Below are 14955 nucleotides of genomic sequence, written 5' to 3' on the forward strand. Positions count from 1 at the left end.
TGTTTTACTCCAACAAGATATTTTATTCCCTCCATTTGTTCAGTTTACATCGTATATTATACTCTGATGATTTCTAAAAGATTCTAAAGAGTTGTGAAGTGTTGGTGATAGATTATTTATTCAAACACATAGTGGATAAGGAATAAATTTTATTAGAAGTGTTCAAATCAAATCTCTACCACAGCGATACAGCACGCTAAGAAGCATTATAGAGTTATAAACCCAAATTGTAATATTGTTTATGTTATAAATGCACGTTGCCTGGTAATAATTTCATTTAAAAGTTTAAAGATTTTAAGTTGGCAAATACTATTAAAACATCCTTATGGGAGTTTATATTGCTTTAGCCAATATAAGATATGGTACTTACCTTATCCAGCGAACTGGTCTGTCAACCGGAGAAGATTAGTTATGGACTGGGAGTTTTTGTGCGAAATGTAGGAACACAGGTGAATTTATTTCCAATGTAATTAGAGCGAACGTCACTAGGATGGAACAACAATGCAAGGTCAAATTTTCAGTCAGCATAAGATTAAGTGGGGCACTGCTGACATACTACATCTGGTTCATTAGTACTTTTCACAGTGAATTAGCCTTTAACCTTGAATAGAAACCCTGGACACGAACAACAATATCACCCTTGTGTAAAAAGTATGAAAACATATTGGTTCTAAAACATTTTGGTGCGGGTTTACCCAGTAACCCATGGCACTGTAGGAATTTTGCTGGTAAAACGTAAAAATGGTAGACATGAAACGGCTACACTGTACGCACGCAGATACCTCTTCTTACCCACCAAACTTTGTATTGACAAATGCCAGTTTTGTCTAGCACCAAACATCATAAAATTTAAAGTTCGGGTATTCTGCAAATGTATTTTTTAGTTAATTTTCTTGTAGACACAAATACAGACCTAATTTTTATTTGTACTTTATTTTGTAAAAATTACGGTTCAAGAGATTTTACAACTCCCATAAAAATATCATAGTTACTTTTACACAGGTGAATTTGGCTGTTGTGTCAGCCCGTGATGGCTGTTGATATTGCTGATACCGTACATTTTGTTTAGTTACGTCTGTCGATTTGGTTTGGTTTTTGTTTTTCATTCATGTCTCAGTGTAGAAAAGGGTGACCTAACGGAACCGTGTTGTTTTGTAAGAGGGGTGGGCTCAGGGCCCTAGCACGTCAACCGAAGGTTATGTGAATTTGAATCGTAGGTGGCGTTGTAAAAATACGATAACGGGAGTACTTTTTTGCCCAATTTTGATAAAAAAAACTTTGTATGGCCATGTAACACGGGATAATCTGGAACCAACCAGCAAGATCTGGCCATGGTAACGGGCTGTTAGGAATTTTATTCGACCGGATGGAAGCTATCTGTACGTTTATGGAAGCTATCTGTACGTTTATGGAAGCTATCTGGCTAAAACACACAAAAAATACCAAAAACATACAAAAAAAAATACAAAAAAATACAAAAAATATATATTTTGGGGTGGTCTATTGGTTATCCATTCCGTAGTAAATTATGCTAAACGGTATTAATCTGATTGTTCTCCCCATTCGGTCTATATTTGTAATGTGCTAGTTTGAATGGTTTGCTTATGAGCATTTGGTATGACTCTATTGTTTACCTTTTAATTTTAATCTTGCTAATACTGTCATTACAACCAATAAACCCATATGACCCATGCTAAATTTCTAAAAAATTAAATTCACGTAGAGAAAATCCCTTTTGTCCGATTTGTCCCATTTCAGAATTATACCTACCTCCTCATAAATGGTTATTATAAGGGAGCTAAATTTCATGTGGATCGCTTCAGCCATTCAGGAGGAGTTTGTAAAACAAAAGCTGGAATGTAGTACAAGAGCTTCGCTCAATAAAATATCATAACTAATTCTCCCATATTTATTTTACGAATTATTTCAAAATAAAGTAATGATAAAAAGTCTTTTAAAAAGTTGTTTGGAAGAGGATAAAAAATAGCATGGAATTGGTTAAAAATATTAATTAAATCATAAGTAAGGGTCTTAGAGCTTTTGGAAAACTTCAAATTATTTTAATTGTCTGCCATGACGTTCCGTTAATAACAAAAAAGTCATCAGATAACACATCGTGGCCTATAGTTCAACAACTTGAAAGCAACTACATAACAATATTTGTTCGCTGCTAACAGTAACCACGTAATGAAATCACATTTCCTATTGTCTTCACATGACGTAGTAACATTCCACAACTCCAAATTATCCAGATCTGTTATCAGATATCAGTTGTGTTTATGTGTTCCCACAGAGTACGAAAAATAAACTGATGACTTTAAGTAGATTTCAACCTTGAAGAAGGCTTGGAAGAGGGCTGTGATAGGAGGCTTCTTAATATATTGTATCTTTATCAGCTGTCAATAGAACACTCGGTGTATAGTTTCATATGTGCAAAACAAATATGATTGTGTCGAGTTGGCTCGAATTTATAAGCCCTATAAAAGAAAGAGCGCTCTAACATTATCAGTTGGTGAGCTATCGCACGCCCGACTCCCATACAGAAATAAACGTAAGTAAAGTAACATCATATCCTCGTAGGCTTAAATAGATTACTATAATCTCCAAAAGGAAGGTCTTAAATTAGTCTTTTTGGAGATAAGATTACCGTTAATTTTAATCTAAAATATTTAAATAATTTTCTTATCTCTTTCAAATTCCTCCTTGTGAAGTGTTGCCAAGTGTAAGAAATAATTAATTACTTACTGTATCATATGGATATAATTATAAAATATAATAAAAGTTATCTTAGAGCCTCTCGTATTGAACATATTCAGAACAACGATGTTTTAGCATTTTAAAATGTTTTCCCTATTATTTAATATAACGATTCGTAATCATTTTTTTAAATATATATAAAGTAGTTTTTCATCCTTTACATAGCAAGAATGAATATAATTGATCTGTATATATAATATAAGTTATATATAAATATAACCTTACAGCTGTTTAACCGGAGATTAAATTCCCTTTAAAAAATTCAACAAATTAAAAAAATAATAAATACTTCAGGAATAAAAGCTATTGTTAATTCAAAATATATTGTTTGAATTCAATTGTGGATCAAATCATAATTTAAATAATACAAATATATAAATATGAAATACAAAACTTTTAACTAGCCATGGCGGGTTAGTACACCTAAAACAATAAGCTCTCAATCATTAATTTGTAAATTCGTATAATGTAAATATCGGTCGTAAAAATAAACATAAGTAAATTTAATTTAAATAGTCTTATTATAAAACTGTTCATATAATCAATTAATAAAAATAAAAATATCACTCTTATTATTATAATTAACATGTACGAATATATTTTAAACTAACAACAAAAAGATAGAGTATATTAGTTAATAATCCGCACCACTTGGTAAGAAATATAGGAAAATTCATTTAAAACAGTATTTTTTACAGCTAAGTTATAATTCCATACACGAAGATTCCGTTAATTATAAGAATAATCAAATTTTATTTTTATTTAATTAATTTAGTACAATGGTCAACAGGTTAAAACTCAAATTAGTTCTCATTTAATCGGGCCAAAATTCTTAATAATAATATATTAGGAAATACGAGCAACTGAAAGTTAAACTTTTAAAGCCGTAAACCCAACAAACGACAAAATACAGTATTTTCATTCTACAGTTCTATAACAAAATGTAATAAAGAAGGATTGAAAGTTTAGCTAAGCAAGTATGTTTTGTCATCTTAAATATTTTAAATTAAACCTTAGCTTATTTCAATATGTATAAAGAATGATTCAAAATTTAACCATTTCATCCCTGAAAAGCAATCCCAAATATAATACCCTCCAAGCGCGTGTATTTTACTTTTTTACTATGGTTAAAAAACCACGTGTCCTCCTTTAAATTTGTAAAATATTTGTTTCATAAGCTAAGTATGCGACAAGATTATACCAATTCGCCAAATATTCCCAGTTTTGGTTGGTACATATAGTAACTTTTAATTAATTGTGGGTATTTGGTTTGATATTTGCATTCATATTTAGGGGCTTAGTAAAATATTTTTTTGGTTTCATCTTTGACTATTGGATACTGAATTAGACAATAAGACATCCCATCTATATCTCGCCATTTTTAGTCAAAAAAAGAACATAGTGTAGTGAGCCAGTCACCGAATGCGCTAGTGTCTAAAATTATATTTTCTACCTTCTTCTTTGTTGTGGACTTATTTAATAGGTCATAATAGCTACTATATCTCAAAATAAGCCGTTCCTTAGGTTTGATTTGGTAAAAAAGTTCGTGTTTTCAACACAAATAAGTAATTTACGTCAGCACAATTTCAATTAAAAACTGGCGATATCTTTGACATGGAGATGGCCTGTCTAGCCGTATCAGTAGATAAAGGTTTAATTTAGCTTAAATGTACATTATCTGCAATACAATATCCGTCTGATACAATATTAGTTGTAAAAGGATGAATCACTACCGTATGTAAAATCCCGTGATTGTTACTTTCCCGAGAAGATTTTTTTAAGTATGAATTAAGCGGACAGAGTGAGTAAAATAAAGTTTTTACAAAATACTATTTTATAAAATAGTTTTCAAAATACGGTATTTTTGTATAATGTAACATTTTTACTTCAGTAAGGAGATGCAAGTGTATACTTGTATTAAAACATTAAAGAGTCTGCATTTTCATTTACTTTCTATACTTTTCTTATAATATAATTTATTACTAAAATAGTCCTCCGCCCAAATTATGTTTGGATAAAAAATCCAAGATATATAAATTTTATCAACATGCGTTATACACGATTGTAAAACTAAGACTAGTAAGCAACGTGATATCGGCGAGGGGCAATGCGCAGCAAACAGCGCTTGCGTGGATATTAGTCAGTGGAGGGGGGGACTGCATTGACTAGCAAACGGTAAAATGATGTCCCGGCTTACAAGTCTCGTTTATATTTATTTTAAGCTTTTAGAGGGCTCTATAATGATGTAATAAAGTATTGTTGCAACCATATTCCCCTCCTGCAAAAAGCTCCATCGTCTACTTAACTGTAAAAGCTGCTGTGTATAGTTACATTTAGATTTTAATATTTATTTAGTCTTAATAATATCTTTTTTTAAATTAAATTTTAAAAACTATTAATTTAATTGAGCTGATCAAATTATGGTGGTAATTATGGTTGTTATGGTTTAGATTAGTTCACATAGTTTTATTTTTTTTATTTCAAAGCAATCCTTAATATATGGTCTCTTTCTAAAAAATGAAATGTTCAATAATCCGAATTCGGCTTCATATTTAAAAGCATCTTTTCACAAAATCATACTGTTTTATTTCCATGCAATGTTTTCATTCTATATTTGCCGAGTGCCCTTACATTTTTGTAGTAGATTTAATTTCGGAATAGTAAAATAACATTTTATACCGTTTTACGGCTTGAAGCCAACGTAAAGTGATTAAGACAACTGCGAACGCAAGATGTCAAACTATGCACATTCAGTCAATAATTATGCAGATCAATATTGTAGTTGTTCACTACAAGTTTACAAAATCGCATACACTTTAATTTGTTTATAGTCAGGTATACATTTTCACACTACAAAAAAACTATTTGGTTCTCTAACAGCTTGAGTTTGTGAAAATTCCTCCTCGGGCACTTAGTACAGTTATTTTTGGAAAATAATTCCTTGTAGTGAAACAATTATATTTTAACCTAATCGAACATCGTTAAAAGACTATTTTTGGATATTTTAAATACAAGAGCCATAAATATATAAATTTGCATTTTTCAGATGATATTCCCCATATTAGCAGTTTTGGCTGTCGGAAACCTGTGTTCCGGGCAGCTTCTCAGCCTGGATGCCCTTGTGGGGCTTAACATTGGGGGTGGCGGCGGCGGCGGCGGCGGTGGTGGCAAAGGAGGATGCGCCAGTGTGCAGTCCATTGACAGAAGTCTCAGAGACGTAAGTAATATCACTACTACAACAATCTTACTGTCTTCCCACACACACAAATGTTCTTTAAAATAACATTAAGAAACAAATAGTTTAACATAATATTCTAATTACAAACAAATTTTCAGAACCAATATGAAGGAATATTTTATTTGATTTTGCAATAAATTAAAAATATTTACGATCGCCAACCTGAAATGAAATTACAAATAGTATAAATCTCTAATGAACTTTAAATTTGTGACACGTTGCTGTATCTGTTCATAGGCCTACTGTGATCAGCCGATGTTCGTGACCTTTGCCCCCAAGACTGAGGAGGTCACACTCATCGACAACATCTGTTATACCCTCTTCCCTCTGCCCGATGACCCCAACACCTACCAGCTCTACATCTCCAGAGTCTAGTAAGTATGCCTAATACGTGCATGTTGGAGTTGCTGACGAGCTCTTACGTACCTAAAGAAGATGCATAAAATGTTGTAGTAAGGTGTCAAATAAAAGATAGTTTATTAATTAGCAAGACTTCGTCTTGAGGTGATTGGTTAGGTGTTGATGAAACAACATTCGTCTCAAACTGAAAAATACATTGAAAATTTGTTGCAAAATCCTTTGGTTACCTCAATAAAATTTGTTCTAAAGGCTGCATTCTGTGTTTGCATGAAAAATTCTTATAAAGTAAGTACCTCTGTGTGATGTATATAGTAAAAATAGTCATGAAGTAATGATAACTACGTATTTTAATATTTACAGCTGTGACGGTTCTACTGACATCAACTCCTACATTGTTACTGACATCGAATTGGGAGTCTTCAGGGCTGCTTGTGAGTAAATTACCCTGCTACAGTACTGAGTATAAGAACATTAGCATTTTTTATTACTTAAATGTTATGAGACAGTGATAAGAGAACAGTAATAAAACTAACAAAAATGCTATACAGTTTTGGAGAATAGCTGCATTTGAGAAAAGCTTACATTGATATTTCCCAAAAAATTAGTTCTGGTTTTGACTTTTACTCAAAGGAGGGAAGAGTTATACAAAACAAATCTGTGGTACCCGGGTGAATCAAATTGGATTTATATGACGTTTTTTTCTCAATTATACTCAAAAATAATTCCACAGATTACTTAAAAAAAATGTTCTGACCTACTTTCAATTTCCAGCACCCTACTGCACCTTCACCGACACCGTCTTCGGGTACGCCGGTTGCGACACCTACCTCAACTACAGATGCTACTTGTACGGAGGTGAGTTTTATTTTATTTATCCTTTTTTATGTTCATTATTCGGTAATATAAATTCACAGTACCCACCCAAAAGGGTTATGTCAAAGATTGTTCACTTTTCGTAACCGTGAGTATTGACTGTCGTGACGCTGTGCTCTGGGTTGCAGACTGCGAGCAGTACGACGAAGGAGTCGCTAATGTGTTCGGGCTGTCGCCTCTGTGCCGACCCATGGGTCTCTCCTGTCTGAGGAAGGTGGAGGAGATTGTCCGTGACAACTGTCTGCCCGAGCAGGACTACTACGCTCTCCCGATGAAACTCCCCAACAAGTGCGTCACCAGCCAGATCTGCGTCAACTCTCCCCCTGCCGTAGAGTTCGGAAGAGCTGTTGGAGTCGAAGTCGCAAGACCTGGATTCAGAGGAGGATTCATCTAAACTGCTGACTAAATACAATAGGATATAATTTAGGTATAATAAAACTGTTTTTAATAATAGATACTGTTATTATTTCGATTAACTTAAGAGTAACTCCATATTGTGTATGACTGTTTTTTATAAAAAAACGGTAAAATTTTGGAATGCAGCTTTGTCAATGCACACCCTTACCAGCAATATTTTATTAAAATGTATCTATAATATTTCAATTTTTTGAAATATTTTCGAAGAATGATAGATTATACATTAATTAATTGCAGAAGAAAACAGCTGTATGGTTATAATCATCATTCAATTCAATACAATTAATTTATTTCTCGCAAGTAATTTTTTTCGTACACTGCAGTGCCTTATTTATCTCTCTAGCTTCAAGCTATTTGAGAGGAAAACTTAATTCCATTACATGAATATAAAATATAATTTACAAATACATCGTATTAATACATTTTGTTTGTGGTTTTCAAATAATGTAATATATTCCTAAACAACAATTTTTGATCGGAAACATTGTTTATTATTTACATTGTTTTATTAATTTTAATAATAATAATAATAAAAATTTGATAATAATAAAATTCATAGTAATGATAAAAATCCTTATAATAATAAAAAAATCACAATAAAAATAATCATAATAATAATAAAAGTCGTGATAATAATAACTTGGAGATACCTGTGATATATGAGTTGTATATTTCAATAAAAATGACACATACAAGTTTGAATGACATAAATAGGTAACTAATATTTTTTTTAATAATCGAATTATGAAAAAAATAAAAACTAAACATAATAATTATAATTTTTACCCTATTCTGAATCTCTGCTGAACACTACACCAACACAATACACCCTTAAACTATATATATATATTGATCGGCCGCTCAAAGCAACGCAGTTTTATCAAAGAATAATTTTAAAATATATTTCAAGGGACTTTGATTTTTACATATTTTTATAAGCATACCTCTCGCTGTAATCAAGTTCCGTCCCCAGTTGTCTAAATATTAACTCTCGTAGTATATTTGGCATGTCAAGTTATTTTAATATGATAAAAGCCATGGCTATAACAGGAAAATAGTCTTTAAAATACCTTTATTACAGAGCTTCAGAAATCTTTTTAGTTCCAGTAATATCAATTTAACTGTAATAAAACTAGTCAAATATAACCCTTTTGATTATCTTTAGCACTTTGAGAATTTTTCTTTATTTTAATAAGTCACGTTATTTGTATTACTATTGTTGGGTCGCCAGTAAGCTAAAGTATATTGTATTGGTGGTCTTCCTTAGAAAATTAGAGGATGTATAGTCAAAACTCTATTTAACTATTCGCTGGTCATCCACCCACTAGCCCTCCTAGGGTGGGTCGCCAGTACAAGTACCACTAGGCATTGGCGATCCACTCTTCGTTTAAATTCTGTAAATGTGGTCTTAATATCAACGTTATTACCTGTGTTATCCATGGCATTATCGTCTCAAAATCTTTACTTGTATATGTTTGTCACATAAAAAATATCCGTACCAATTAAAACTTTTAAATATATCAACAATCACTCAATTCTGTTAACATTAGGAAACGATTTTTTAAAACAAGATTCGTGTGACATTTTACCAAATTTGTTATTAGTATAGAAAATCAATGCCTCTCAATGCAAATCGTAAAAAACTAATTGTTCAACGTGTTTAATTACTTTTGATTTGTTTTTTAATAATTAAAATGATCTAAATTATCATTTTATTGGAATAATAAAATCGTAGATTTTTTAAAATTTATCAGTAATTAAATTTTTTAAATTTGTCTGCATTCCCCCCCCCCCCCTATCAACATAACACAAATGATATATCGTAAGAAAAAGCTATGTAATAATAATATTCAAGTATCAAAGAAAAGAAGGTAATGTGAACTTGGTTATCTTTTTGGAAAAAGTTAATGTTAATAACACTTTCATTTCCAGGGCTGAATTGCATATCAAATACGGTGGTACTGTATTTCTACATTTCACTCAACTAAACACGGTAAAGGAAAGAGTATTTCGTGGTAATATGGGAAAAAGTAAATACGTAAATATATAATTTAAGCCAACTTTCATTTTTGATTCAACGTTAATAAATAATAAATTATTAAATGATAAATAAATAATATACGGGTGAAACAGAAACCTTTATAATCTTTGTAATGAGGAAAACAATATATAATTCTTAAAATAAAAAGAAAATCAATTTTTTAGAAGTGTACAGTACCCGATCTTACATGCGATTTAACAAAAGAATCGATGTTTGATTTGGTATTACAATATAGAAATTGTAAACTATTTATTCAACTTAGTAGGTCAAAAGTATAAACACCCCCGCCGCGTCAAACCTGCAGACTCATCTAATTTCCATTTGCCTAGTTGGATTTTCACTAAAACATCTCCTTAAAAATATCATTTTTATTCCCTATTTAAATTATATTAGTTTAACGAGTACACAGCTTTGCTACCACAAGGAAGGTAAACAAGTGCTTTTTTTTGTGACATGGTAATTATTTAGTATCAAATAAATACATTTTCCAAATTTTATAAACATGTGTTCATAAAAAAGCAAACTACTAAGTCAGTATATCAGTATGCAAATTTTGTATACCATAGTCTTTATTTATATATTTTTATTCAAAAGGCCACATTAAGCAAATCTATACTAAACGATTAAAAAGTAGTGGCAATAAAGGACATAAACTAAACACACATTACAATTAAAGATATATATTAATCTCTACATCAAGTTAAACATAGAAAATTATACACCACTTGTTCAAAACACATTAATCTAAAACATCAAGCAAAGTTTTGAAATCCTCCAACTATGAGGATAATATTTAGTACCATCTTCTATATGTTTCAACTTGTCTTGGTGTAGCTTCAATTCAAGAACGATATGAAGACTAAAGTGTTGAAGGCAATCTAAGGTAAGTATTGATCACTAATCAAACTAGTTAAACAATTTAAATAATCAACCGGAGACGTAGAATGTCACTCTCAGTCTAATATAAGATCAGGCAAAATGGCAAAACTGTATTTTATATGTTATATGAATTCTATATAATCTAAAGCTAACTATTAAGACAGAAAACGTTTATCGTTTGGTTATATTTTAACTGTTGCAATGTGTTTTAAGCTCTCGATACAGATTGACGACTAATAATTTTCCTGTGAATAAATTGCTGAAGTAAAATTAACAAAATATATTTAATCGAGCTATTTACACGTGTAAATAAAATTTATGTCTAGACTCAAGTCTAGATTTGATAATGACATCTAGTGTGTCGAAACTTGTAGCTACTGAGACTACCAAGGATTACGTCAGCAACAAGGTATTTAACCTCTAGATTAGTACTTATTAAGGAATACAGAAGGCCTCAAAAATTAAAACCATGATGAACTATGGATAATTTTTGTAAAGAGTAATTTTAGTTGGATTTGCAAGGCTCATATATTAAAATATTAAAACAGCTTTCAGACGTTCAACCAAATTAGAACCAAACAGTAGGTACAAACATACAGTTCATACTGTGAGCATATCGAACACCAAGCATCCGACATCAACGTCTGAATTTACGTTATTACTATGTTTTAACATTAAGAGTCCTTGGAGCCTAGACATTCTAACTCGTAAAACAATTAAAGAACTACAAATAAAATTTCTAATCCCACAGTATACTAGATATTTAAATTACAATCACTCTGGAGTTTGAAAAAATATTTTGAGATGGTAAATAACTCTTCAGCGGCTGTTTGAAATTAACGAAATCAACATTGCTCTTATGGCAGGCAAATCCAAGATGACCATTAGCTTTCATGGACTCCCTTGGAGAACAATTTAAAACTACAAAGAACATTTCTAATCCCACAGTATACTATATATTTAAATTATGATCAATTTGGTGTTTGACAAAATATTTTTGGACGGTAAATAACTCTTCAGCAGCTGTTTGAAATCATCCAGGATGGCCGCTAGCCTCAGATGACTCTTAAGAAATATATAGCAACATTTTAAGATTTTAAAAACTAAAGAGACAAAATAAATGCACGAATTCACATTTGGAATCGTCCAAAAACCGGCAGCTGGCAATGGATTATATCTGCAGTTTTTGCATTAGGGGTTTGTTATCTTGGTCAAAGTTAGAATTACATGTAAATAATGAATAACGTTTTCAATCCTGTTATTTAAAGATGGCAACAGTAATGCAAGTAGAACCTTGTTCTTGGTCTAAAAGCTTCAGCTTTAACATTGTTTTCGGCATATCAGGTAAGTTGATTCAATCTACAGTGCCTAGAGAAGACGATTTACGTGGGCAAAGTTTGACTTGCCAAGAGAGTTAGAAATCGTAGTAGTCGTAGTAATTAATAGTAGTAGTAAATTAACCGACTATGGGAAAGATTTCACTTTCAAATATATTAAAAGTAAGCTTATTATTGGCTATCCTGTAATACATGGCAGATCAAGAGAAGAATCAAAGCTTGCTATTCGGCCAAATATAATTTAAAAATACGCACTGTATCCGTAAGTAAATCACGCACTCTTGGTTGAAACATTGCCCATGCATTTCAGCTCAACATTTTAAAATTATAAATATGTCCTTACATTTATTGAGTTTCATTTTAAAATATTGTCCCAAAATGAAAATGTTTATACAAAATTCAAATAATCTAAATTCACATTCGGTATAACTCTCTAAGACTCATTCTAGCTACTGAATTTCCCGTGAATAATAAACAACCATATAAGTAAGCAAATTACAAAATATAGGACATGATTAGGTAAATGTCAGCAAAACACATGATGGATCTCAATTTTTTTTTAATTTTAAGCTGATGCTCCCAAGATATACCATTTTGGGGTCCCGGATAAAATTTCCATAGCATCCCGGACAACCCCCCTCATTTGCTGGTGGGTATTCCATACCCCCCGTTGACCCCCCCCCCCCAGAATATAGGTCTAGGACCGCCCTTGACATCAACCTATGCCTACATTTAAGATTTTCTTCTGACTTCTAGCGGGTTATCCTCCTGAGGAGACACAGCATCATTGAATAATGTGTTTAATGATTTGTAAATGATTTTAATGCCCAGTAACTGTGTACTGTGAAGCTCTATCTTTACTACTTTTTGAAATATTAAACAGTCCCGGGATTTTTTTCTACTCTGTATATAAATTATATATGTACAGGATAGTTCAATAAAAGGTACTCACTTTTTGTAGTCTATAGGCTATATTTGAAGCTTTAAATCAGAAACACAAACTACAATCATAGAACGAGTATTATGCGTAAATATTACGCGGAATGTGTTCAAAATGACCACAATAAGGCTGTATACAACGGCAATGTCGCAGAACTGCAGACTTAACTAAAACTGTCAGTGTTTCGTCAGTATTAACAGCACAGGACGCTGCGATGTTGTCTAGTTACTCGTTGATTGTAGCTCGTTTCTGTACATACACTTCATTCTTGACAGTCCCCCATAGGTAGAAATCTAGCGGTGTTAAATTTGGTTACTGAGGTCGACACTCGGCAGCAGAGCCTCTGTGACCCATCCTCCTTCCTGGCAACGCATTGTCCAAGTACGACCTGACATCTCGATGGCAGTGAGGTAGCTCCATCTTGTTGAAAGTAAAATATTTCATTGCTAATAGGAAAATCATTGTCCGGTACACGTGATGAGATCCCGCACCAAACATCAACCTCGGGTAGATTTGCAGCTTTTTCTACACGAACATGAGGATTTTCAGCGGCCCAGTAGGCACAATAATTGTGACAGTTTACAGCCCTAAACTGTTAAACTCTTAAGTTTAAACTGTGCCTCGTAAGACCACACAAATTTATCAGCAAACGCATATGTACCGGAAAGTGTACAGACAGAAACCAGCTACAATAAACTAGTAACAAGACAACATCGCAGCGTCCTGTGCTGTTATTACTGACAAACACTGACGGTTGCAGTTCAGTCTTCAGTTCTACGTCATTGCCGTTGTAAACAGCTTATGGTGGTCATTTTGAAAACTTCGAGTGATATTAATAACTAATAATAATCGTTCTATGATTGTAGTTTGTTTTTCTGATTATAGCGTCAAATATATAGATTCCAAAAAAGTGAGTACATTTCATTGAACTTTCCTGTATATAAGGCCAATAAGGAGCACGAACTTTTGAGAAAGTCGTAAGTCGCACACCTAGCAAGTCCTTGATAAGTAAGTCTTCCATATTAAACAATACAGTATTTGTTGTTGCATACGAGTACTACCTCCAATTACGTGAAACAAGAACCATACAGCTTTGAAGGAGTCTTATGCGTTCCAATTGTCAAATATTCGTCTATAGAGTATTTTGTTTTTGGAACACATGTATGAGTATTTTTAGAGGTCATGGAAATTGATTTACATCAAGAAAAAACACCCAATTACCCAGCACTTCGGCTTGAGGTGGCAAATAACCACATATCTTCTCTGCGTTCACTCACCGTTGCGATTCACGGGCAGAGCAACTAGTCATAAGGCCAAAGTTTTCAAACTTCACAGTTAGTTACAACCATGACCTAAATATTCAATACAAGACAAGTTTGTGAACAAAAATTTGACACCCATTTTAGTTGTCCATTTTTTGTTTTACACATTGAAAATCAAAAGCGGAATAGTAAGTTGTTAATACTTGAACAAAAATGTATTCTTAAAAGAGGTAAAATCAGTCTTGCATATCTCTCGGACTCAATAGCCAACCAAAACGCCTTTAATGATGCAAATAGCCAAAGAATGTGATAAAAGTGTTTGAATTAAAAACCTAGTACTTATAGTACTTTACTTTACTTTATTTACCACTTATAGTACTTATAGTAATTTTATACTTGTTGTTAGCTGAAGGATTTCTTTGTGAATACATGTAAGAGCAACAACATCATGCGGGAACAATTTGGTGGCATCAGCTTGGAATCTGATGCCAGGTCTAGAACAAGGTTGTTCAATATCTTTCTAATAGCATATTACGAAAATTTAAAGCGACTTTAATATATAAACTAATACTTATTTCTTAAACCTTTTACATTTAACTAGTACATTAGTGTTGAGAACTGAATCAAAGGGAACTTACCAGTTTTTTCGGGATTTTTTACCAGATTTTCTTCTGCATTATAGACATCTTCATACCACGTTTCAACTCTGGAACTGCTTTTCAAAACCGTAAAAACTTATTGCAGCTGCTATCACTAAGGGTTAGGAAAATGTCAATAGTACCGGCCAACTCTCTATAATTGATTGATCTTGTAATTAATTTGCCAGATCAGATGTACTATGTTATTTTGAG

At 32.3% G+C, this 14955-nt stretch overlaps 2 protein-coding genes across 2 annotated transcripts in view; one reads left to right on the forward strand and one right to left on the reverse strand.

Moving 5' to 3' along the window:
- Positions 1-436, reverse strand: part of LOC128997794 (fatty acid synthase-like) — a 44409-nt gene extending 43973 nt beyond the window's left edge. Inside the window, exon 1 of the mRNA XM_054423504.1 lies at positions 371-436. The gene's annotated coding sequence lies outside the window, so the exon portion shown is untranslated. The remainder of the gene's footprint in view (positions 1-370) is intronic.
- A 2010-nt stretch (positions 437-2446) lies between these two features.
- On the forward strand, positions 2447-7681 carry LOC128998436 (uncharacterized). Its single transcript, XM_054424560.1, has 6 exons — positions 2447-2551; positions 5804-5974; positions 6233-6369; positions 6716-6786; positions 7127-7210; positions 7357-7681. The coding sequence occupies exons 2-6, from the start codon at positions 5804-5806 to the stop codon at positions 7620-7622; spliced, it is 729 nt and encodes a 242-aa protein (XP_054280535.1). The 5' UTR covers positions 2447-2551; the 3' UTR covers positions 7623-7681.
- Positions 7682-14955: the final 7274 nt, after the last annotated feature.

This window comes from Macrosteles quadrilineatus, unplaced genomic scaffold (assembly GCF_028750875.1).
Source record: "Macrosteles quadrilineatus isolate MER2022 unplaced genomic scaffold, UCM_ALF_1.0 Scaffold_7__1_contigs__length_78375512, whole genome shotgun sequence".
In the NCBI taxonomy this organism is placed as follows: Eukaryota; Metazoa; Arthropoda; class Insecta; order Hemiptera; family Cicadellidae; genus Macrosteles; species Macrosteles quadrilineatus.